The 27,120-nt window shown below is 32.8% G+C and overlaps 2 protein-coding genes, 1 long non-coding RNA gene and 4 other non-coding genes across 7 annotated transcripts in view; 5 read left to right on the top strand and 2 right to left on the bottom strand.

The window, feature by feature from the left end:
* Nucleotides 1–115, top strand: LOC128034283 (U5 spliceosomal RNA). Its single transcript, XR_008190413.1, has one exon. It is a non-coding gene; the product is annotated as a U5 spliceosomal RNA (small nuclear RNA).
* A 1,290-nt stretch (nt 116–1,405) lies between these two features.
* LOC128034350 (U5 spliceosomal RNA) lies at nt 1,406–1,524 on the top strand. The gene has a single exon (XR_008190477.1). It is a non-coding gene; the product is annotated as a U5 spliceosomal RNA (small nuclear RNA).
* A 2,551-nt stretch (nt 1,525–4,075) lies between these two features.
* The window catches only part of LOC105777579 (uncharacterized), a 43,569-nt gene continuing 20,524 nt past the window's right edge, over nt 4,076–27,120 (bottom strand). Inside the window, exon 2 of the mRNA XM_012600924.2 lies at nt 4,076–6,164. Within this exon, the coding sequence (XP_012456378.2) occupies nt 4,143–6,164 (2,022 nt within the window). The 3' untranslated portion in view covers nt 4,076–4,142. The remainder of the gene's footprint in view (nt 6,165–27,120) is intronic.
* LOC128034316 (U5 spliceosomal RNA) lies at nt 11,285–11,398 on the top strand. The gene has a single exon (XR_008190445.1). It is a non-coding gene; the product is annotated as a U5 spliceosomal RNA (small nuclear RNA).
* Nucleotides 12,694–12,810, top strand: LOC128034294 (U5 spliceosomal RNA). Its single transcript, XR_008190424.1, has one exon. It is a non-coding gene; the product is annotated as a U5 spliceosomal RNA (small nuclear RNA).
* Nucleotides 20,873–22,381, top strand: LOC105777582 (uncharacterized). The gene is made up of 2 exons (XR_001128331.2): nt 20,873–21,197; nt 21,503–22,381. It is a non-coding gene; the product is annotated as an uncharacterized LOC105777582 (long non-coding RNA).
* On the bottom strand, nt 24,360–26,708 carry LOC105777580 (uncharacterized). Its single transcript, XM_012600925.2, has one exon. The coding sequence runs from the start codon at nt 26,665–26,667 to the stop codon at nt 24,553–24,555; it is 2,115 nt and encodes a 704-aa protein (XP_012456379.1). The 5' UTR covers nt 26,668–26,708; the 3' UTR covers nt 24,360–24,552.

Genomic DNA, 27,120 nt, shown 5'->3' with positions numbered 1-27,120 from the left:
AGCCGTGCTGGGAGCACAGAGCGAACTATTCTTTCGCCTTTTACTAAAGAATACCGTGTGCTCACCGCCTAAAGCGGCATACGCCTATTTTTGGAGGGTTGTTTCGTTACTGGAATGACCCATTAAGTTTTATTTCAAAGTTTTTCCTATTTTGCTTTGGATTTGTGGGGCTGAAATTACTGAGTTTCTTGTCTTAAGGCTACTTACTAAACTAGGAATAGTGTGATGGCCTTGGAAATCTTTATGACAGCCGTACATACAGTCAGCAGCAAATGAAGACACCCTGTTTGAAGCCTATGGGTTTTAATGACTATGCCCACGCTTGTTTCCAAACAAGCAATCCTCAACTTCCACCATCAATCTTAAGAGAGGTAGCAACCATCAAAGTGATAATTGTGTCATGCATGTGGCAAAATAATAATCCAAAATCTCTTTGTCCTGCCTGCTACAATGTTAAGAACCCAAAATATGACACTTGTGAAACTTATAAACAAGGGTTCATCCTCAGGTGAGGGTGTTACTTGTATTGTCATGGATGAACTAATGGTGAGGCCCATGTTAACTATTCCTAGTATCACTTTGCTCAACAAAGTTCAAAGTCCAGAATGTTATTGGTATGGGAGTGGATGAGGTAAAGGATCCCTTTTAAGTGTATCTGTAAGTTTGCATGCAGGGATCCAATCTCTCTTGAAGTTGGAAACCATAGCCCTATACTTAGAGCTAAATGATCTAAAAATTATACCCATCTGTATGTTATAATAGATATACAATATGAGATTTGAAAATAGTTGAAAGAGTCCCTTGTTAATCACTTCAACTCAGTTTGTTTGAGACCCAATGAAGGAAAGTAGTCATATTTTGCTTTTGGCCATCTAATTCCCATTAGTCATTGATTGATATCTAACAAAGCATGGCTGCCAACACTTGTATTTTTATTGTAAGAGAGGAAGTACTATTTTACATGCTTGAATTTGTATTTCTTATTATATTAATTTTATAATTAATTAAAATTTGAGTTTAGAAGTTAAAACAACTGTGAGTGTTCGTACAATGAAATTGATAGAGAATGGTATATTGTTTTCTGAATCCATTGTGTATATATTTAATTTTAGTATCATCTCTTATTTATTGAATTATAGCTTCTATGAGTTGTGTCTTTCAATTAATGGTGTTGGTTGCTAGCTGCAAAAATGTAATGCCTGTTAGAGTCATGGGTTTGGTGTTTTTGGTATCTGCTTGTTTTACATTGTTTGGATTTTCCATTTATTTTTTAATGAGGAGGTAGAGGTGGAAAAGAAGTTGCTAAGGTTTAGAAAGGAGCAGAATCCCACATTCCTTGAAGACAGACAAGGCCACTGTACCATCTTTTATAAATGAAAGCGAAAACCAGCTCCTCAAATCACGGAGTCGTGCGGAGAGCACAGAGCGAGCTATTCTTTCGCCTTATACTAAAGAATACCTTGTGCTCGCCACTTATAGCGGCATACGCCTAGTTTTGGAGGCCTATTTCCTTTTCCGGAATGGCCCATCAAGTTTTAGTTCAATATGTTCTTTTGATAGTGATCCTCTCTTGGCTGCAAACACTGTTAGCTTGCTTGAAATTTCAGATAATGTTTTAATTTGCTGCCCGGTTACATCCACTGTCTTTACTTTGCTTAACAAGTGAATTATTTTAAATTGAGCGCTTGTTACCACAAATTAATTACCATTGTTCAGTTAAGCATAAAATAATTATAATATGAAATTGAAACCTATTAAATGGTATTAGTGTAATTAAAATTAAGCATAAGATAATCATAGTAAGAAATTGAAACCTATTTACTGAAATATATTCAATTTAGAACCTGAGAATTATAATAAAAAACTGAAAAGGGGTAATATAGTATTTGGTACTTGAATTTGATTTTAGTGTTCAATTTAGTGTTTGAACTTCTTTTATTCAATTAAGTACCGATGTCGAATGTTCAACGTACCAAGTCTAACACTAAAATTTAGGTGATACCTACTACATGCAGTCAGCAGCAAACAAAGACAGCCTTTAAAAGCCTATGGTTTCTAATGGCTAGGCAGACCTATTACCACAATTTCTGGTATCACTTTCCTCAACTAGTTCAAAATTCAGAATGTCATTCGTATGGGAGTGGATGAGGTAAAGGATCCCTTTTTAAGTGAATATTTATTTCATTTTCAATAACATTGGCTTAGAGCTTATTTCTGCAAATAGGGGCATGAAATTGCTTTCGTTGTAGTCCCAGACAGTGCTTACTGCTGTGTTCCTTGGGAAAGAAGAAACATAAAGTATCGAATTAAGTAATGTGGTGTTCTTGCAATTGGGTAAGGTGAATGGTTTGGGAAGTCTTCGAAATGTTGTTCACTGTGCAATTGGTTTGTTCCCCAACAATTGCAGGGATTGTTCTTCAGTAGCATGCTTTAAGTAGCTTTTCTATGGGCTTGGTTCACAGAACCGAGAGGGTCTAGGTTGGTAGACCTGCAATACTCAAGGGAGAGGTACCGATATAGGGCGTGTAATAATTATGGAGTTCATTAGCATGTGGGGTAGACTCGAACCACCAACTGAGGCATATAGGCCAATTACTTGCGGCCATTGCTCAAGTAATACCTTTGATTGTTGGGGGATTGGTAGGCTGCTCGGTGAACGAAACTTTGAAGAGTTGGCCCTTTGGCAAATTTTTTTTGTAGGAAATTTAAGTTGTCCTTTTCAATATAAATAAACGATAGATTATGTTCTTGTTCAATTTTTATAAATTAAACTTCAAGTAAATCCAACAACTATAACTATGATATATGAACATCAGAAATTTCTATTTATAACCCCAATCTTGGGATCTAAAGTAATGCTTAAATTAAGCAGGGTTTGGATTAGCCGTATCCAAATAAATTGTAATTGTTTGTAAATCTATCCCTCTATGTTGGAGCTGGGATCGAATCTCCCTTAAACATGGAAACCATAGCCATATAATTAGAGTTAATTGATGTAAAACTTAATACCATTTGAATGTTATAAGAGAAATATAATATGAGACTTGAAAATAATAGAAAGAATCATTAGTTAATCACTTCAACTCAATTTGTTTGAGATCCAATAAAGAAAAGTAGCCATATTTTAGTTACTGAACCGTTAACGGTATAATGGTGAGTTGACGTGGCACGTTAAATCAACATTTTAAACAAAAATTTCAGATCAAATTATACAAATGGTCCCCATATTTTTATTTGTTTTGAGTATTTCAAATTTTTTTGTTTTATGTTTTTTTAATTTTCTTTTTTTTTCTTTATTTTCCATTCTCTTATACTTCTCCCTCTGTTTTCATTCATTCTCCATCTTTTTCAACGTAGTTTTCTATGTTTTTCATTTGTTAGAACTAGTCTCTATACTTTGATTTTTTTGAACAATTTATTTTTCTTTTCCTTTTCTTCTTCCCCATTAATTTTAACAAATGGAAAATATACAAAACTACATGAAAAGAGATGGAGAAGGGAGGAAAATAGAGGAGAAGTAGGAAAGAATGGAAAATAAAGAAGAATAAAGTTAACAGATAATAAAAGAGAAAAGTTAAATTGCTCAAAATGAAAAAAATAGGGACCAATTGTATAATTTAACCTAAATTTTTTGTTTGAAATGATGATTTAACGTGCCATATCAGCTTACCATTGCATCGTTAATGATAGTTAATGGCTCAGTGACTAAAATGTTACAACACGTTAACGTAAATGATATAAACGTAACATTTTAAACATAAATGACTAAAATGTAGCCAAAATAATTAAAATGGACTATTTTGATTCTTATTATATTAATTTAGTAATTAATTAAAATATGAGTTTAAAAGGTAAAATAAACATGAATTTCTTGGATGAATTTTATAGACAATTGTATTGCTTTGTGAACCCATTGTGAATGTTTTTCCTCAAAATTGTTTATATTTAACTTTAGCATAATCTCTTACTATCAATTATGGCCCTCTTTGTATGAGTTTTTCTTAATTTATGATGCTGTTAATAGTTGCAAAATAATATAATGTCTGTTAGAGCTCTAGGTTTTGCATTTGCTTGTTTTACATTCTTTGGATTTTTCATTGATTTTTTTAAAATATTAGTATTTGATAGTTTTGACACATATATCAATATATGTTGTCTACTCTACACTTCCAATGAATAATATAGCTGCATCCAACTTTCTTACATTGAAGGGACAGATCAAGGCAGTGTTTACCACATCTATGACATTCTGGATAGAACTCAACCCTTTTGACAAAAGTGAGATGATGTGGATGATCTTCTTCTTTGTAGATGGTCCCAGGCTTGATAAGTGGATATTCTTTAAGAACACATTTGGGATGAGCTGAAGTGTTACAAGCTGAACAATGATAAAACCAATATTTGGGATTCCTTTCCTCTTCACAAATATCACAATAATGACCTTCTGAATAATTTTCATCATTCTCGTGATAAGTGAGTTTGAAAGGATGTACATCAGAACTATGTTGAGCTGTAAGAGGCAATTTAAAACAGGTCCTGTCCAAATTAAAATTGCAAATCTTACAAGTGAATAATTTATGTGCAGACTTACCACAACCTCTACACAATTCTTTATTCTTGCTTATAAAGGGAAGGAGGCGATGTTCATGTCCTTCACATTTGGGCATATCAGAAAGCAAAGAACATCGCAAACAAAAACTTTCTCCGCATTTACCACAGGTATAGGCAAAGCCACTTGTTTCATTGTAGCAAACCGTACATTTAAAAATGCAACCAGAAGTAAGTTTAACAAGCTTTTGGCAATAGTGAAACCAAACATGCTTCTTCGCACGTAATGCAGCACATGCTTTGTGGAGGAAGAAATCACATTGCGAACAGTAACGATAAGAAGTATCGATGGGAAGTAGGCAACCGTCGCATTGTTTAAAATCCCTAATGTCTCCACTCAGTATTAAGTTATGCGGATGAATTTCTCTCAAATCGACAGGTTCATCTGAGTCCGTCTCCTCTTCTGGTTCTGTAGAGTCAACCTCGTAATACCAACGACTGTTTTTTGTTGCACACTTTACATGGACTATGTAATTGCATTTGGAACAAAAGTAACCCCCATGCTCTTTCTTCACCTCCTCTAAGCAAAATCTACATTCCCACGATTCAGATTCATTTTGGTCCAGGAAATATGTGTGGGCAATGCGGTGCTGATGTCGATAGAATTTGATGATACGTGGCACTGAAATGCAATTTTTATGGACAAAAATACCGCATGTGGAACAAAGATAAGGAACATAATTCCCTAAAGTGCCACAAGCATCACAAAATGAGACTTGTCTTGGCAATAGGGTAAATGGATGTTCATGATGAAGTTTATCTTCTATAATCGGTGGTGATGACACACACCTAATATGAAGGACAAACTTGCAAATTGAACAAAAATACACGACATCATTAAGGTTGGTGGTTTCTTGGCATATTTGACAAGGAAGACATTCGTCGACAGATTGAAGAATAAGAGGATGTTTGCGATGGAAAGGCTGATTGATTTTGGTAGGTATTGTGGCACATTGGACATGAAGGGCAAATTTGCAAAGTGAACAAGAATAAACAAATCCCCGACGTTGGGGTTTTTGACAAATCTTGCAGGAGAGTCTTTGACTGTTAAATTGTAAAAAGAGAGGATGTTCTTGGTGGAAGAGGTGATTGATTTCTGCTGGTAGATCAACACATTTTGCATGCAGGTAAAAGCCACAATTAGGAGAAAAGTATACAGAATCTAATAATGGCTTCCAACAAGCAAAACATTCAGCATTTTTGAGTTCTTCAGTAACATTTCCTGTATTGATGGATGGATCTATACGGGGAATGTCTTGAAACTCTGCATTCCTTTTCTCAGCAATGCTATAAGAAAATAATGCACATTTGATGTGAAAGTTTAAATTGCAAGAACAATGATAAACAAAATTCTCACAGGGTTTTTCGCAGAAATCGCAGGTGCCCATGCCGGTCTTGTATGGATTCCTTGCAAGAAGATTAAGGTTGTGGTTGCGATGGAAAGGGTGATCCATCTCAACAGGTGCCTTAGCGCACTGCTTGTGTAGGTAAAACCCACACTCCACACAACCAAAGCTGGAACCTGACACTAACTCTCCACATCCTGAGCAATTCACCTTTTCAATTTCGTGGGTTTCAATGAACACCAGTGGATGTTGATGGCTAAAGTGTTGAAGACTCATCTTTGTGTTTATGTTTGTTTATTGGTTGCTAGTTTGTGTGTTAAATAACAACAAAATGGGTTGATGGAAGCTAAGGTTATAAACCAAAGATTTATGGTGTTGGAATTTATGAGAAACATAAAATGCTTGTGAGAATGGTAAGTAATAGTAAACCCGAGATGCTTTAACTTTTCCTTACTTCTAAGTTATGCTTTTTTCAGTAACTTACAAAAGAAAAGGATAAATAATTATTCATTTAATTATTACTTTGGAAAAGTTAGAAAAGAAATTTACTCATTACGTGGTTGAAGCATTTAGATTAATAGTGTAATGTCCTTCCTACGAAAATGACTCAATATGCAATCTTGAAAGGAACAAATAATAATAGAATGGAAAACTTTAATAAAAATTAAAGTATATATATTTCAATTTTCAATGCTTTAACTTTTCCCTAGCTTATTGTTTTGTACATGAAATAATGTGGGAGTAAAGGAATCAACATTAATCAAGTTTTATTATTAATTTTAAACAGTAAAAAAGAAATAAATATAACAAGAGAAGTAAAGAAAAGAATTTTACTTTATCTTGGGCTTTAATCAATAACATGTTATTATATATTCTTATCTTGTGAGTAAATAAAAGAATGGAATATTATATGAGAGATTTTTTCATTCAATTAAATTAAATTAAATTTCTTCCTATTAAATGTGGAATTTTAACTTTTCTTAGCTCAAATCATCTTTTAGATAGAGAGAATATTATTAAAAAAAAGAAATAGTGTTAGAAAATAAAGAGGGATGGAGAGAATAAAGAAGAAAGAAAATATGAAAGCAATAAAGAATGTAATTTATTGATCAAAAGGAATGATTACAATGCTTCATCAGAGTCTCTATTTATAGGCAGAAAAAGTATAAATGAAATAGAGATCTAATTTTAATAACTATGAGATGCAGCAACAAGGTGGTGAAGATGACGGTGGTGGTGATGTTTTTCTTTTCACAGCAACATTTTTAGGTGACGCTTCGATAGAATCGGCAGTTGCAGGTGTGATTTCATCTTCGGGTACCGTTGTTTCTCCACGATAGGCCATTCCCTCCTCGTCCGGATGCGGTGGAGGAGGATTAATTGTTATGGTTTTTTAATTAACTGGAAGATCAATTGAACAATTGCACCTTTTAAGTCAAACGGTGTTGAATGTGGATGTGGATTGTAATCCACTATCACATGTTAATTAAGCTTTATAGGTTAATTAACTTAATTTTGGTTAATTAAAAAACTAATTAAGAAATAAAAAGCAACTTAAAGTTGTCGTCTTTTAATTCTTTTTATTTTCTTCCACCGTATGAGCTAAGGAAAACCTAGAAAACCATTGTTGCAGTCTTAAGCTATTCGGTCCTTGTATGTAAGTGAATTAAAATTTCGTCTTTATGTTTTTAAGATAGTAGGAGCTTGATTTAGCTAACCTAATTTATTATTTTTCAAAATTATTTAAGTTTTTAAAGTTGTATTTCTTGAAGTTTTAGTGTTTAATGGTTAGATTCTAAGCTTACATATGAAAAAAAAAGAAGACTAACTTATAGAGTGAATATTGTTAATTTTGTACATAATGACTAAAGTGTTAATTTTGAAAAATATTTTAAAATTGGTATGAATTTTTCTAATTATAGACAATAGAGGGTCTTTGAAGGATGTAATTGAGATAGATTTTGAAATTGAGGCTTAAATTTGAAAAATATGGTAATTTCAGTTTTAGGGATTAAATTTAATAAAATAAAAAATTTAGTTAACATTCAAAATTGAAATTAAACCGTTATATGCTTATAATAGGATGTTACTAAGTATTTGGAATCGATAAAATAAAATGAATTATTGCATAGATTAAGAATTGAACGAATCTTATGAAATTATGTTACTATATTTAGGTTTAAGTGTAAAGTGAGGTAAGTTAATGTTTTATGCTCATGACTTACAAAGCATTCAAAATATTTAAGCTGTTTTATTTTTTTGTAGTTCATACGCTTGCGAAACCTATTGATTGGATTGCCTCTGAGTTTGTACAATCCAATTTCGATTCGGTAATTCTTTTTAATTATTTTATGTCTGGTTATGTGACAATGTACATTTGTTGGAATGAATGAATGGAAATTGAAAGCAACTTTGCTTTAAATTTTTTTTCTTACCTTAGTTCATTTATATAAGTTGGATCTCGTAGGATGTTAGTCCGATTGTATATAGATTTTTTTAATAATTTTGTACGTGTTTTATCAGTTTCTCAAAATATATAGAATTATATGTAGTACATGTATGTACATTTATTGCCTACACTGCTTGTGTTATATGCATTTGCAATTCTACTTCTCTGTGATCATTGGATACTGCAAATTAACTACATTGTTCAATTAAGCATAAAATAATAATAGTATGAAATTGAAACCAATTAAAGGGTATTAGTATAATTAAAATTAAGCATAAGATAATTATAGCATGAAATTGAAACCTATTTACTGAAATAAATTCAGTTTAGAACCTGGAAATTATAGTAAAAATTGAGAAGATGTTAATATAGTGTTTGACACTTGATTTTAGTTTTAATGTTCAATTGAAGAGTCGGCCCCTCAGCAAGTTTTTTGTTGGAAATTTAAGTTATCCTTTCAATATAAATAAACGATAGATTATGTTATTGTTCAATTTTTATAAATTAAACTTCAAGTAAGTTGAACAATTATAACTATGATATATGAGCATTAGAATTTTCTATTTATAACCCCAATCTTGGGATCTAAAGTAATGCTTAAATTAAGCAGGGTTTGGATCACCCTATACAAATAAATTGTAATTGTTTGTATAATTGCTTAAGATAAAAGTTCGTATATTGTTTGCATTAAATCTAAATATTATTATCCGAATTAAATAAATTATCTGTCAGGTTCTCGAGTCTCTTAAACGAGAAATTAATTTATAGGCCCTTCTTACCATATCATTCATAGCCTCTTTCGAATTATTTAATGACATTTTAGCAATTAATTTTGAATTCCGAATCCCGAACTCCAACCTTGAACCCCAAAATCAGAAACTTGAACCTGAACATTGAACTTTTTTAGGATTTAAGGTTTGAGGTTCAGAGTTCGGGATTTAGGGGTCGGGATTTGAGGCTCAGGGTAAAAAATTATCAAAATTATGTATTAATAATATGAAAAAAATTGTTGAAATTTCATTAAATAATTAGGAAGAGACCATAGATAATGTGATAGGATGGTCCATAAAATAATTTTCCGCTAACCATATAAATTTAGCAAGAAAAAACTTTAAAAAGTAAAGATGATAATGGGTTTGAACTTTGAATATCCAAATTTATTTCATTATCTGTAAAATTAAAGTAGATACAAATAATAAAATTCAAAAATCAATATTTGATACTGGTTCGAATTTGTTACAATATTTATAATAACCCAATTGGAAAACACTATCCATGAAACATGAAATTGAATCTCTATTTTATTTGATGAGTTTTGCGATAGGTTGAGTGACCAATTATTTCAATAACTTAAACCATTAAGAAATAGTCTAATTATCGTATTAAGCTCTTACGCGACTCATCATGTAGCAAAACTTAATAATTATTTATTTAATTTTGATAAATGAATAGAAATTTAACTATTTATTTTTATTATAATTAAAATATTCATAAACTATTGGCTGTTTATTACATGACTACAGGAAAGTTAGAGAGTTCTCTTAGTGAATGTTCGTTTGTGTCCTTTTCAATTCTGTCTAAGAATCATTTCTGCTAAAAGAAACCTCTATAAAGCAGTGACTTGTTGGGGATTCACTGCTATACACACAATTTCATATCGACTAATACCATCCATTGCCGCCGCCACCACCACTGTGAGCTTGAAGCTTATATGCAGAAGCAACCTTATGACAATATGTTGTAAGGTTGCTTGCAAAAGAAGGCATGCTCGGATGTCTTGCAAACCCTTACGAGAGCGTTGAAAAATTGAGTGATTCATTCATTCTGCTAACAACAAACAAGGACACGTTGTTGAAACCTAAATATTCTTCAAGCTTGCCAGCCAATGTTCCTGTCTTGTTGCCAAACATAATCATCAACAACACAAAGGTTTTACCAGTGTTTATATGGTTATAAAGGATCATCGTATGGTTATAATGGACTGTATGATGACAGTTGTTTGTATTACACACATGATCCAACAACTACTTGCCCTTCTTGGTCTGGAGTCAATGAACATCCCTGCAACAATTGTACACCCACCACCAAATAAGGTTTCAACATCACCACCTACTGCAAAGGAGGGTTATGTGAAAGGGGTCATCACGTATATAATCATGGACGACCTGACAGTCACACCAATCTCGACTATTTCCGTCGTAGCTATGCTCCATAAGTTCAACCTCGAACAAGTCGAGGATTTGGAAGAGGAAGTGGTAAATGTAGGAATGAATGAGGTGAACATTATTATCCTGTTTGTTTGTAAGTTGTTTTAAAAAAGACAGGAGGTTCCATGGCTTTTGTTTGGTTCATGTTTCAGGGTTTGGAGCTCCTGAAGTCACCGCTAAAGTGCAAGACCGTTCTTACTGATCTGTTCCTTACCCAAAAGGCCGGGAAGAAGCATTGTAAATGATGACAAATGCTTGATGCATCGCTGATATGTTCAGAAATATACAAAAGCTGTTGGCTGATGTAGAGATTCTCGTTGCTCATTTCCTTCTGTTGATTTCAGTATTTAGATGTGTTTGAAGTTACAACTGTTATGAACTCAGTCAGATGGTTATTACATATATTTGATCTTTCAATGGTTTGTTCATGTTATAATCTAGTTTCAAACTAATGTTATTAAAACAATTGTTGGACTGGATAAAGCACAAGATTTTACCAATCGGAATGGTGAACCGGTATAACGCAATGGTGAAAAGCAAATTTATATTAGAGGGGATAAGAAGAAATGTGTTGGAGAAGCGTGTGGCTTGGCAAACATTTCATAGAGACAGACAATGCCACTCTACTACCGTGGTTTATAAATAAAAGCGCAGATGAACTTTGCAAAAGCATGGAGCCGTGCTGTGAGCACAGAGCGAACTATTCTTTCGCCTTTTACTAAAGAATACCGTGTGCTCCTAAAGCGGCATACGCCTAATTTTGGATGGTTGTTTCGTTACTGGAATGACCCATTAAGTTTTATTTCAAAGTTTTTCCTACTTCTGCTTTGGAATTGAGGGGTTGAAATTACTGAATATGTTAAAAGACAATGCCTTGTCTTAAGGCTACTTACTAAACTAGGAATAGTGTGATGGCCTTGGAAATCTTTATGACAGCCGTACATACAGTCAGCAGCAAACAAAGACACCCTGTTTGAAGCCTATGGGTTTTTATGACTATGCCCACTCTTGCTTCCAAACAAGCAATCCTCAGCATCCACCATCAATCTTTATAGAGTTAGCAACCATAATAATTGTGTCATGCATGTGGCAAAATAATAATCCAAAATCTCTTTGTCCTGCCTGCTACAATGTTACGAACCCAAAATATGACACTTGTGAAACTTATAAACAAGGGTTCATCCTCAGGTGAGTGTGTTACTTGTATTGTCATGGATGAACTAATGGTGAGGCCCATGTTAACTATTCCTACTATCACTTTGCTCAACAAAGTTCAAAGTCCAGAATGTTATTGGTATGGGAGTGGATGAGGTAAAGGATCCCTTTTAAAGTGTATATGTAAGTTTGCATGCAGGGATCCAATCTCTCTTGAAGTTGGAAACCATAGCCCTATACTTAGAGCTAAATGATCTAAAAATTATACCCATCTGTATGTTATAATAGATATACAATATGAGACTTGAAAATAGTTGAAAGAGTCCCTTGTTATCACTTCAACTCAGTTTGTTTGAGACCCAATGAAGTAAAGTAGTCATATTTTGCTTTTGGCCATGTAATTCCCATTCGTTATTGATTGATATCTTACAAAGCATGGCTGCCAACACCTGTATTTTTATTGGAAGAGAGGAAGTACTATTTTACATGCATGAATTTGTATTTCTTATTATATTAATTAGCTAATTAATTAAAATTTGAGTTTAGAAGTTAAAACAATTGTGAGTGTTGGTACAATGAAATTGATAGAGAATGGTATTGTTTTCTGAATCCATTGTGTATATATTTAATTTTAGTATCATCTCTTATTTATTGAATTATAGCTTCTATGAGTTGTGTCTTTCAATTAATGGTGTTGGTTGCTAGCTGCAAAAATGTAATGCCTGTTAGAGTCATGGGTTTAGTGTTTTTGGTATCTGCTTGTTTTACATTATTTGGATTTTCCATTTATTTTTTAATGAGGAGGTAGAGGTGGAAAAGAAGTTGCTAAGGTTTAGAAAGGAGCAGAATCCCACATTCCTTAAAGACAGACAAGGCCACTCTACCATCTTTTATAAATGAAAGCGAAAACCAACTCCTCAAATCATGGAGCCGTACGGTGAGCACAGAGGGAACTATTCTTTCGCCTTTTACTAAAGAGTACCGTGTGCTCGCGGCTCATGGCGGCATACTCCTATTTTTGGAGGCCTATTTACTTTTCTGGAATGGCCCATCAAGTTCTAGTCCAAAATATTCTTTTGATGGTGATCCTCTTTTGGCTGCCAACACTGCTAGCTTGCTTGACATTTCAGATAATGTTTTTATTTGCTATCTGGTTCCCTCCACTGTCTTTGCTTTGCTCAACAAGTGAATTATTTAAATTGATCGCTTGTTACAGCAAATTAACTACCATTGTTCAGTTAAGCATAAAATAACTATAATATGAAATTGAAACCTATTAAATGGTGTTAGTATAATTAAAATTAAGCATAAGATAATCATAGTATGAAATTGAAACCTATTTACTGAAATAAATTCAGTTTAGAACCTGAGAATTATAATAAAAAACTGAAAAGGGGTAATATAGTATTTGGTGCTTGAACTTTTCTTTTTTCAATTAAGTACCGATGTTGAATGTTCAACGTACCAAGTCTAACACTAAAATTTAGGTGATACCTACTACATGCAGTCAACAGCAAACAAAGACACCCTTTAAAAGCCTATGGTTTCTAACTAGGCTGCTAATAATGTACCACTCTTGTTTCCAATCCTCAATATCCACCACCAACCTTTTTGTTTTGTCCATGGAGTTGTTATACTTATATGGTCATGAATGATCTAATGGCTAGGCAGACCTATGTCCACAATTTCTGGTATCACTTTCCTCAACTAGTTCAAAATCCAGAATGTCATTGATATGGGAGTGGATGAGGTAAAGGATCCCTTTTTAAGTGAATATTTATTTCATTTTCAATAACATTGGCTTAGAGCTTATTTGTGCAAATAGGGGCATGAAATTGCTTTCCCTGTAGTCCCAGACAGTGCTTACTGCTGTGTTCCTTGGGAAAGAAGAAACATAAAGTATCGAATTAAGTAATGTGGTGTTCTTGCAATTGGGTAAGGTGAATGGTTTGGGAGGTCTTCGAAATGTTGTCCGTGCAGTTGGTTTGTTCCCCAACAATTGCAGGGATTGTTCTTCAGTAGCATGCTTTAAGTAGCTTTTCTATGGGCTTGGTTCATAGAACCGAGAGGGTCTAGGTTGGTAGACCTACAATACTCAAGGGAGAGGTACCATGTAATAATTATGGAGTTCATTAGCATGTGGGGTAGACTTGAACCACCAACTGAGGCATATAGGCCACTTACCTGCAACCATTGCTCAAGTAATACCCAACCATTGCTCAAGTAATACCTTTGATTGTTGGGGGATTGGTAGGCTACTCGGTGAATGAAACTTTGAAGAGTTGGCCCTTTAGCAACTTTTTTTGTTGGAAATTTAAGTTATCCTTTTCAATATAAATAAACGATAGATTATGTTCTTGTTCAATTTTTATAAATTAAACTTCAAGTAAGTCGAACAACTATAACTATGATATATGAACATCAGAATTTTCTATTTATAACCCCAATCTTTGGATCTAAAGTAATGCTTAAATTAAGCAGGGTTTGGATTAGCCGTATCCAAATAAATTGCAATTGTTTGTAAATCTCTCCCTCTGTCTTGGAGCTGGGATCGAATCTCCCTTAAACTTGGAAACCATAGCCATATAATTAGAGTTAATTGATGTAAAACTTAATACCATTTGAATGTTATAAGAGAAATATAATATGAGGCTTGAAAATAATGGAAAGAATCACTTGTTAATCACTTCAACTCAATTTGTTTGAGACCCAGTGAAGAAAAGTAGCCATAATTTAGTTACTAAGCCATTAACGGTATAATGGTGAGCTGACGTGGCATGTTAAAATCAACATTTCAAATAAAAATTTCAGATCAAATTATACAATTGGTCCCTATATTTTTATCTGTTTTGAGTATTTTAATTTTTTTGTTTTATGTTTTTTTAACTTTCCTTTTTTTTTCTTTATTTTCCATATGCTTTTCCCTCTGTTTTCATTCCTTCTCCATATTTTTCAATGTAGTTTTTCTATGTTTTCATTTGTTAAATCTAGTCTCTAAACTTTCATTTTTTGAACAATTTATTTTTTTCTTTTCCTTTTCTTCTTCCTCATTAATTTTAACAAATGAAAATATAGAAAAACTACATTAAAAGAGATGGAGAAGGAGGAAAATAGAGGAGAAGTAGAAAAGAATAGAAAATAAAGAAGAATAAAGTTAACGAAAATAAAAGAAAAATTTAAATTGCTCAAAATGAAAAAGTATGAGGATCAATTGTATAATTTAACCTAAATTTTTGCTTGAAATGATGATTTAACGTGTCGATCACTTACCATTGCATCGTTAATGATAATTAATGGTTCGATGACTAAAATGTTACAACACGTTAACATAAATGATTTAAATGTAACATTTTAAATATAAATGACAAAAATATAGCCTGAAATAAATAAAAGTGACTATTTTGATTCTTATTATATTAATTTATTAATTAATTAAAATATGAGTTTAAAAGGTAAAACAAACATGAATTTCTTCGATGAATTTTATGGACAATGGTATTCTTCTTTGAACCCATTGTGAATGTTTTTCCTCAAAATTGTTTATATTTAACTTTAGCATAATCTCTTATTATCAATTATGGCTCTCTTTGTATGAGTTTTGTCTTTTAATTTATGATGCTGTTAATAGTTGCAAAATAATATAATGTCTGTTAGAGCCCTAGGTTTGGCATTTGCTTGTTTTACATTCTTTGGATTTTTCATTTATTTATTTTTAAATATTAGTATTTGATATTTTTGTTCTGACACATATATCAATATATGTAAGTCTATAAAAAACCCATCATATTTATGGTAATAACATATTCATATCTATATTCGATACAATTGTCTAGACAATAGCCCGAACAAATTTTAACCACGAAATAGCCGCCGCCACCACTAACTGTTATCTCTTCTACACTCCCAATGAATAATATAACTGCATCCAACGTCTTACATTGAAGGGACAGATCGAGGCAGTGCTTACCACATTTATTACATTCTGGATAAAACTCAACCCTTTTGACAAAAGTGAGATGATGTGGATGAATTTCTTCTTTGTAGATGGTCCCAGGCTTGATAAGTGGATATTCTTTAAGAACACATTTGGGATGAGCTGAAGTGTTACAAGCTGAACAATGATAAAATCAATGTTTGGGATTCCTTTCCTCTTCACAAATATCACAATAATGACCTTCTGAATAATTGTCATCATCCTTGTGATAAGTGAGTTTTAAAGGATGTACATCAGAACTGTGTTGAGCTGTAAGAGGCAATGTAATACAGGTCCAGTCCAAATGAAAATTGTGAATGTGTAATATACAGACTCACCACAACCTCTACACAATTCTTCATTCTTGCCAAGAAAGCGACGGAGGCGATGTTCATGTCCTTCACATTTGGGCTTATCAGAAACCAAAGAACATCGCAAACAAGTACTTTGCATTTATCACAGGTATAGGCAAAGCCACTTGTTACATAGTTGCAAACATGACATCGAAAAATGTGACCAGAAGTAAGTTGTTGAAGCTTTTGGCAATAGTGAAACCAAAGATGCTTCTTCGCACGTAATGCAGCACATGCTTTGTGGAGGAAGAAATCACATTGCGAACAGTAACGATAAGAAGTATCGATGGGTAGTAGGCAACCGTCGCATTGTTTAAAATCCCTAATGTCTCCACTCAGTATTAAGTTATGCGGATGAATTTCTCTCAAATCGACAGGTTCATCTGTGTCCGTCTCCTCTTCTGTTTCTGTGGAGTCAACCACGTAATACCAACGACTGTTTTTTGTTGCACACTTTACATGGACTATGTAATTGCATTTGGAACAAAAGTAACCCCCATGCTCTTTGTTCACCTCCTCTAAGCAAAATCTACATTCCCACGATTCAGATTCATTTTGGTCCAGGAAATATGTGTGGGCAATGCGGTGCTGATGTCGATAGAATTTGATGATACGTGGCACTGAAATGCAATTTTTATGGACAAAAATACCGCATGTGGAACAAATATAAGGAACATAATTCCCTAAAGTGCCACAAGCATCACAATATGAGACTTGTCTTGGAAATGGATGTTCATGATGAAGTTTATCTTCTATAATCGGTGGTGATGACACACACATAATATGAAGGACAAACTTGCAAATTGAACAAAAATACACGACATCGTTAAGGTTGGTGGTTTCTTGGCATATTTGACAAGGAAGACATTCGTCGACAGATTGAAGAACAAGAGGATGTTTGCGATGGAAAGGCTGATTGATTTTGGTAGGTATTGCGGCACATTGGATATGAAGGGCAAATTTGCAAAGTGAACAACAATAAACAAATCCCGGACGTTGGGGTTTTTGACAAATCTTGCAAGAGAGTCTTTGACTGTTAAATTGTAAAAAGAGAGGATGTTCTTGGTGGAAGAAGTGATTGATTTCTGCTGGAAGATCAACACATTTTGCATGCAGGTACAAGCCACAATTAGGAGAAAAGTATACAGAATCTAATAATGGCTTCCAACAAGCAAAACATTCAGCTTTTTTGAGTTCTTCAGTAACATTTCCTGTATTGATGGATGGATCTATACGGGGAATGTCTTGAAACTCTGCATTCCTTTTCTCAGCAATGCTATGAGAAAATAATGCACATTTGATGTGAAAGTTTAAATTGCAAGAACAATGATAAACAAAATTCTCACAGGGTTTTCTGCAGAAATCGCAGGTGGCCGTGCCGGTCTTGTATGGATTCCTTGTAAGAAGATTAAGGTTGTGATTGCGATGGAGGCGGCGACGGTGGCCTGAACTTGAGGGCCGAAAGTGAGAAAGAAGGGAGAGAGAGAGAAGTCATTTTTTTTTTTAAATGAACGGGAAATGACTTTTTTTCAAAAAAAATTTAACCTTTATGGGCCAGACGAAACGACGCCGTTTAGGGCGGATACCCTAAAACGGCACCGTTTTGGTCCTTGCACCCATCTACCCGCACGGGCGGCACGACCCTCTTACCAGGATCCGCGTGTTTTCTCTGAGTGGGTTATTTTCAACTTAGATCCTTTTGAATTTATACTTATTTTAATGTAGTCCTTTTTTGTTCATTTTTATTCTTTTTAATTCGGCCTGGGAATTTGGTGTGGTATTCAATCAAGTCCTTGACCCATCAATGCACTGAAAAGGGACACGTATCTGGATTTGGGTTTTATTCCCATTATGGTCCTCGCCTGTTTCCAGAACTTCCCATTGGGTCCTTTTTTCATTTTATAATTTATACTTTTAAATCTCATTGTATCCTGATTTAGTTCTACTTTTTTTTGTGTGTTATTTTTGTTATTTTAGTTATTATCATTCTCATATATGTGTACTGTTTTTTAGTTTATGTACATATTTATATATATACATATATTTTTATTTCTTTCATGAATAAAGATGTATAAATTTTTATCTATTGTTTTGTATATATATTTACCTATATACATACTTGCATTTTATGTACTTTATAATTTATATACATATACATACACATATTTTTATAGTGTATGTACGCACATAATTTTTCAAATTTATATACATATATATATATATCTACTTAAATATATATTATTTATACTTTATACTTCACATATGTGCACACGTTTTTATTTTATAAAATACACACACATTTATATTTTATATTCTTATATATAATATATATCTTAAATTTTACACGTATACATACATTTCTAATATGCGTACGTACATATTCTTTTAAGTTTATTTATAAATATGTATGCGCCTACTTATATATTATTTGTATTTTATATTTTATATATATACATTTTTATTTTCATAAATACATACTTATAAGTTTTTAATGTTTTCATATAATTTTATATATATACCTACATATTTTAGATATATATATATACTTATGTTTTAAGCTTTAAAATACATACATATGCATATTTTTTTATATATGTATATATATTCACTCACTTTGTAGTTTATAACTTAAATATATTTATATACATACATGAACATTTTATCTCCTACTATTTGTATTGTTTTGTCGTACCATTTAATATTTATTTTATTTATTCATGTGTTTGTTGTTATTTTTATGAAACGCTTTAGCTTTTATATATATTTATTACTTCATATATACTTTTTTATTTTATGTATTTTACTTCCTTTTTTTATTATTGCCCATATTAGTTATGCTTGTATTCTCATTTTGTTATAAGTGTTAATATTGCGTTTATTCGTACCATTTTATGTTAAATTAATTTTATTTATTTAACGTGGTTTTAAAATAAACAAAATTTCGTATCTTGAAAATTGAGAAGTTCGTGCTCTAATTTACGAGGTTTCGATCTCAACGACAAATTCAAATATACGAATCACTTCAATCAAAATTTTTAAATGTTCTCGGGAATTAACAAAAGATCGTGTTTTAATTCACGGGGCATGACCCTTTTTAAACTCGAGATAATCGAACTCTTTCAAAATAAAAAATTATTATTAAGCATTCATTCTCGTATCGGGAATTATAGATATTGTGTACTAATTTACGGGACGTGATTTTTTTTCGAATAACGTGAAAATATGCTTCTCTCTCTAAAAATTATACAAGTTTTTTTTACAAGGATCATATTTTTAAAATTGTTCAAAATTTCTATTTTCGACAGTAAGACACTAACTAATCAAATAAGTACCAATTTTTTGGAAGTTACGAGGGTGTTAATCCTTTTTCGTACGTAACCGACTCTCGAATTTATTTTTTTAAATTTCGTAGACCAAAATCATTGTTTTGATAAATTTAAGCCGTTTATTAAAAACAATCACTTTTTAAGGTGATCCAATCACATCTCATCAAAAAGAATTGGTGACGACTCCTATTTTCATTTTTATTTTTTAAAACCCAAATTGACCCTATTTTTTCCCAAAAAACTGGTGTCAACACTCATTATGTGTGAAACATTTAGATTAAAAGTGTCATGTCCTTCCTAGGAAAATGACTCAATATGCAATCTTGAAAGGAAAAAAATAATAGAATGGAAAACTTTAATAAAAATTAAAGTATATATATTTCAATTTTCAATGCTTTAACTTTTCCTAGCTTATTGTTTTGTACATGAAATAATGTGGGAGTAAAGGAATCAACATTAATCAAGTTTTATTATTAATTTTAAACAGTAAAAAAGAAATAAATATAACAAGAGAAGTAAAGAAAAGAATTTTACATTATCTTGGGCTTTAATCAATAACATGTTATTATATATTCTTATCTTGTGAGTAAATAAAAGAATAGAATATATGTGAGAGATTTTTCATTAAATTAAATTAAATTTCTTCCTATTAAATGTGGAATTCTAACTTTTCTTAGCTCAAATAATCTTTTAGATAGAAATAATATTATTAAAAAAGAAATAGTATTACAAAATAAAGAGAGATGGAAAGAAGAAAGAAAATATGAAAGCAATGGAGAATATACTTTATTGATCAAAAGAAATGATTACAATGCTTCATCAGAGTCTCTATTTATAGGCATAAGAAGTATAAAAGAAGTAGAGGTCTAATTCTAATAACTATGAGAATTTAAAGTAGGTTCAAACTTTATCTTGATCATGATGGACATTCACTTAATAAGATATTCATAACAAATAGAAAATTGTAAGACTATTATGGTGTAATAAATCTTAAGTTCAAAATATTAAACTACGTTAGATTTGAGTTTCAAAAATGAAATCATAGACATTGTGCAACAACTCGAAAGTCAATGGTGTCGAAAACGGTGGTTTCGAAATTCCATTTTCAATCTTTGAGTTCGTAAATATTGTTTTAATATGTACGAGGTTTCTATGAAATCTAATTAAAGTTTGGCTTTTAATTTTGTTAATCGGGTAGTTAATTAATGTATAATGATTAAATTGTAAAAATGATAAAATTAATTGTTATAAATTTTTAATTGATTGGTGGACCAATTGAACAATTGGACCATTATATTTAAGTCAAACAGTGTGGATGTCGATTGTAATCCACTATCACATGTTAATTAAGCTTATAGGTTAATTAACTTAATTTTGATTAATTAAAAAACTAATTAAGATATAAAAAACAACTTAAAGTTGTCCTTTTTTTTTGTTCCACCGTTTGAGGTAAGGAAAACCTAGAAAACCATTGATGAAGTGTTAAGCTATTCGGTCCTTGCGTGAATTAAAATTTTGTTTTTCGTAAATTTTATATTTTTGAAATAGTAGAAGCTCGATTTAGCTAACTCGAGTAATATTTTTCAGAATTGTTTAAGTTTTTTAAAGTTTTTTAAGGGTTTGGAAGAGAAATTGGTAAATGTTGAGGACAACATCATTATACCATTTCTCTATAAGTTGCTGCAAGAATCAGAGGTTTCATGGTTTTTGTTTCAGGGTGTGGAGTTATTGAAGGCATCCATGCCTACAGTCCGAGACTGTGCTTGCTGATGTATTGCTGGTATGTTTACAAATATACAATGTGTTGGCTGTTGGCTGAAACAGAGATTGCCGTTGCTCATTTGGTTATGTTGATTTCAGTATTTGTGTTTGAAGTCACAACTGTTATGAACCCAGTCAGATGGGTATTACATATTTTTGATCTTTCTATAATTTGTTGATGTTATAAACTAGTTTCATACTAATGCTCTAAAATGATTGTTGGCTTTGATGAAGCAAAGGTTTTTACCTATTGGAATGGCGAAAATCAATTTTATAATGCAAATTTCTTAATCATGGAAATCATAATTGTCTATGGCCTTGCAGAAGAGGTAGAGCTGGAAAATAAGTTGCCGATGTTTAAGAGCTTTAGAAAAGAGCAGAATCACACATTCCTTAGAGACAGACAAGGCCACTCTACGACTTTTTATAAATAAAAACGCAAATGACTTGCTGAAAACCATGAAGCCGGGCGGTGAGTACAAAGCGAACTATTCTTCCGCCTTTTGTGCTGGCCGCTCATTGCGGCATGCGTCTATTTTTTGAGGCCTAATTCCTTCACTGGAATGGCCCAACAAATTTCAGTTTCGAGTATTATTTCGTTTGTCTTCAATGGCTAAATGTTAGGTCCAAGTTTGACTCATTTTACAAACAAAAGTGTTAACTGGCTTTTATGAGGTACCCTCACTGTTGATTCTCTGATACACATTATATGTATTTTGGTAACTCGTGCTGAAAAACCCACGAAGCTGTGTTGATTTTGTCTGTTGGCACCGTTATGAGGCTCCTTTCTTATAAAGGAATGTTGGATGGCCTTGGGACCCTTTTATGACAGCATTGAAAGTTTGGGTGATACATGCAGTCAGCAGCAAACAAAGCCACCCTTGAAAAGCCTATGGTTTCTAACTAGGCTGCTAATAATGTACCACTCTTGTTTCCAATCCTCAGTATCCACCACCATTCTTTTTGTTTGTCCATGGAGTTGTTATAATTATATGGTCATGGATGATCTAATGGCTAGGCAGACCTATGTCCACAATTTCTGGTATCACTTTCCTCAACTAGTTCAAAATCCAGAATGTCATTGGTATGGGAGTGGATGAGGTAAAAGATTCCTTTTTAAGTGTATATTTAAGTACGCATCCATACATGTATGTATATTTATTTCATTTTCAATAAGATTGGCTTAGAGCTTATTTGTGCAAATAGGGGAATGAAATTGCTTTCGTTGCAGTCCAAGACAGTGCTTACTGCTCTGTTCCTTGGTAAAGAAGAAACATAAAGTATCGAATTAAGTGATGTGGAGTTCTTGCAATTGTGCTGGCTGATTGGTTTGGGAAGTCTTTGAAATGTGGTCCTTTGTCTCTCGTACGCTATCAAGAGCCAGTGTGCTATAAGCAGCTTCCTTATGAGCTTGGTTCACAGAGCCGAAAGTGTCTCGATTGGTAGACCTTCAATACTCAAGGGAGAGGTACCGGTATAGGGTGTATAACAATTATGGAGCTCATTAGCATGTGGGGTGAACTCGAACCACCAACTGAGGCATATAAGTCACTTACCTGCAATCATTGCTCAAGTGATACCTTCTATTGATGGGCAACTGGCCAGCTACTTGGTGAATGAAACTGTTGGGGTTTTGACAACAACAAAAGAAGAGAACAAGACAGAGAACAAAGGAGAACGAAACAAAGAACAATTTACTTACTCACAAACATGCAGCAATGAAGCAATCTGCTTTACACAACTGATATGCTTACTTATTCAGTATGAAAACAATACATTTATAGTCAAAATACATCACCAAATATTCAACTAATTCCACTAATCAGCATTGGAACTATTAAAATATTGCTTGAGCACATGGATAAGCTCACTAATCAGCTCAACCATCTCATCAAAACATCAACATCAAAGTTTATTTTCACCCAAATTAAATTACATTGTAACTAAAACAGAGAATATGTTGCTGCAACATGCACAATTGCTGCAGCATGCGTACAAGCAGTATGCACTCAACAAAATTAGCATGCACTTAACAAAAACATAATAGCAGCATGGTTAGTCATTTTCAACAGGAACTTTGAAGAGTCGCCCCCTTAGCATGTCTCTTTGCTAGAAATTGAAATTACCATTTTCAATAAACGATAGATTATATTCTTGCTCAGTCTTTATAAATTAAACTTCAAGTAAGTTCAACATATATAATTGTGATGAACATATCTTATCATTGAAATTTTTTATTTATAACCCTAATCTCAAGATCTAAGGGAATGCTTAAATTGAACAGGGTTTGCATCACCCATATTCAAATAAATTGCAATTGTTTGTAAATTTATCCCTCTCTTGGAGCTGGGATCCAATCTCCCTTAAAGTTAAAAATTATATCCATATACTTAGAGCTAAATAATCTAAAACTTAATACCATTTGAATGTTATAAGAGAAATATAATATGAGACTTGAAAAAATGGAAAGAATCACTTGTTAATAGCTTCAACTCAATTTGTTTGAGACCCAACCAAGAAAAGTAGCCATAATTTTGCTTTTGCCTATCTATTTCCCATTATTCATTGATTGATTTCTAATAAAGCATGGCTACCAACACTTGTTTTTTTATTGGAACAGAGAAAGTACGACTTTACATTATTTTTGTATTTCTTATATATTAATTTGTGAATGAATTGAATATGAGTTTAGAAGGTAAAACAATTATGAATTTCTACTGTGAAATTTATAGGCAATGGTTTTCTTTTCTGAACCCATTGTGAATGATTTTCCTTAAAATTTGTTTATATGTAATTTTAGTATAATCTCTTATTATCAATTATGGCTCTCTTTGTATGAGTTTTGTCTTTTAATTTATGATTATGTTAGTAGTTGCAAAAGAACATAATGTCTGTTAGAGCCATAGGTTTGGCATTTGCTTGTTTTACATTCTTTGAATTTTTCATTTATTTATCTTTTTAAATATTAGTATTTGATATTTTTATTTTGACACATATTTGCACATATGTAAGTCTATAAAACTGATTATCTCTTTGGTAACAGCGTATTCTATATTCGATACTCATTGTCTAGTGGGTTGATTTTGTAGTTAATTTTCTTAGTTTCCTAAAATATATAGAATTGGAAGACAAAAATTAGAAATTGCAAATCAATTAATTAATTTGAGAAAACAGAGAAGCCTGCAATCTTTAAGTACGTGTAACAGATATCATAAATCAAATCCAAATTACATGTTATACATTCTAAAGTAATAATTCAAACAGTGACACACTATAATTACATAGAATAATTGGAATATGTATAGTTCTAAAACAATCCACCAAAGCAATATTTATTGTTCTTCTATTTACAAACCCCTTGTTCCTTCTCTACTTCATCTACACTCCCAATGAACAACATAGCTGCATCCAACTGTCTTACATTGAAGGGACAGATCAAGGCAGTGCTTACCACATTTATCACATTCTGGATAAAACCCAACCCTTTTGACAAAAGTGAGATGATGTGGATAAACTTCTTCTTTGTAGATGGTCCCAGGCTTGATAAATGGATATTCTTTAAGAACACATTTGGGATGAGCTGAAGTGTTACAAGCTGAACAATGATAAAACCAATGTTTGGGATTCCTTTCCGCTTCACAAATATCACAATAATGACCTTCAGAATAATTGTCATCATCCTCGTGATAAGTGAGCTTGAAAGGATGTACATCAGAACTATGTTGAGCTGTAAGAGGCAATGTAATACAGGTTCGGTGCAAATTAAAATTGCAAGGCTTGCATCTCATTGCGGCATATCTAAACCCAACAGACTCTCCACAAGCACTACACAACTCTTCATAGTTGAAAAGAAAAGGGTGGAGAAGATGTTCATGTCCTTGATATCTAGCCAAATCAGAAACCAAAGAACATCGCAAACAATAACTTGCTACGCATTCGTCACAGTTATAGGCAAAGCCACTTGTTACATAGTTGCAAACATCACATCGAAAAATGCGACCAGAAGTAAGTTTATTAAGCCTTTGGCAAAAGTGAAACCAAATATGCTTCTTCACAGGTAATTCAGCACAAGCTTTGTGGAGGAAGAAATCACATTGTGAACAATAATAATGAGGAGTATCGATGGGTAGAAAGCAACCGTCGCATTGTTTAAAATCCTTGAAGTCTCCACTCAGTGTTAAGTTATGGTGATGCCATGAATGTTTAATCCAAGTGTCTGCCACAATTTCTCTCAAATCGACAAGTTCATCTGAGTCCGTCGCTTCTGTTTCTGTAGAGTCAACCTCGTAATACCAATGACGGTTTTTTGTTGCACACTTTACATGGACTATGTAATTGCATTTAGAACAAAAGTAACTCCCATGCTTTGTGTTCACCTCCTCCAAGCAAACTCTACATTCCCAAGTTTCATGTTCACGTCGTTCAATGAAATACGTGTGGGAAATGCTGTGCTGATGCCGAAAGAATTTGATGATACGTGGCACTGAAATGCATTTTTTATGGACAAAAATACCGCATGTAGAACAAATATAAGGAACATAATCCCCTAAAGTGCCACAAGCATCACAAAATGAGACTTGTCTTGGAAATAGGGTAAATGGATGTTCATGATGAAGTTTATCTTCTATAGTTGGTGGCGATGAAACACACCTAATGTGAAGGACAAACTTGCAAATTGAACAAAAATACACGACATCATCAAGTTCGGTGGTTTCTTGGCATATTTGGCAAGGAAGACATTCATGGACATTTTGAAGAAGAACAGGATGTTCGCGATGGAAAGGCTGATTGATTTTGGTAGGTACTGTGGCACATTGGATATGAAGGAGAAATTTGCAAGGTGAACAACAATAAACAAATCCTGGACGTTGGGGTTCTCGACAAATCTTGCAAGAGAGTCTTTGACTGTTAAATTGTAAAAAGAGAGGATGTTCTTGGTGGAAGAGGTGATTGATTTCTGCTGGTAGATCAACACATTTTGCATGCAGGTAAAAGCCACAATTAGGAGAAAAGTATACAGAATCTAGTAATGGCTTCATACAAGCAAAACATTCAGCTTTTTTGAGTTCTTCAGTAACATTTCCTGTATTGATGGATGGATCTATACGGGGAATGTCTTGAAACTCTGCATTCCTTTTCTCAGCAATGCTATGAGAAAATAATGCACATTTGATATGAAAGTCTAACTTGCAAGAACAATGATAAACAAAATTCTCACAGGGTTTTCTGCAGAAATCGCAGGTGCCCGTGCCGATCTCGTATGGATTCCTTGTAAGAAGATTAAGGTTGTGGTTGCGATGGAATGGGTGATCCATCTCAGCAGGTGCCTCAGCGCACTGCTTGTGTAGGTAAAACCCACACTGCACACAACCAAAGCTGGAACCTGACACTAACTCCCCACATCCAAAGCAATACACCTTTTCGATTTCGTGGCACTGGTTTTCAATGAACACCAGTGGATGTTGATGGCTAAAGTGTTGAAGACTCATCTTTGAGTTTATGTTTGTTTGGTTGCTAGTTTGTGTGTTAAATGACAACAAAATGGGTTGATGGAAGCTAAGCTTATAAACCAAATATTTATAGTGTTGGAATTTATGAGAATCATAAAATGCTTGTGAGAATGGTAAGTAATAGTAAACCCGAGATGCTTTAACTTTTCCTTATTTCTAAGTTATGCTTTTTTTGTAACTTACAAAAAGAAAAGGATAAATAATTATTCATTTAATTATTACTTTGGAAAAGTTAGAAAAGAAATTTACTCAATATGTGGTTGAAGCATTTAGATTAATAGTGTAATGTCCTTCCTACGAAAATGACTCTATTTGCAATCTTGAAAGGAAAAGATAATAGAATGGCAAACTTTAATAAAAATAAAGTATATATGACGAGATTATATATTTTAATTTTCAATGCTTTAACTTTTCCCTGGGTTATTGTTTTGT

This window comes from Gossypium raimondii, chromosome 10, assembly GCF_025698545.1.
Source record: "Gossypium raimondii isolate GPD5lz chromosome 10, ASM2569854v1, whole genome shotgun sequence".
Lineage (NCBI taxonomy): Eukaryota > Viridiplantae > Streptophyta > Magnoliopsida > Malvales > Malvaceae > Gossypium > Gossypium raimondii.
Note: the sequence above shows the minus strand (reverse complement) of the source record. Positions and strands in the feature narration are given on the sequence as shown.

Excerpts from the sequence above, each read along its gene's own strand:
- LOC105777580 (XM_012600925.2), bottom strand. The coding sequence starts at position 26,667 with ATGAGTCTTCAACACTTTAGCCATCAACATCCACTGGTGTTCATTGAA.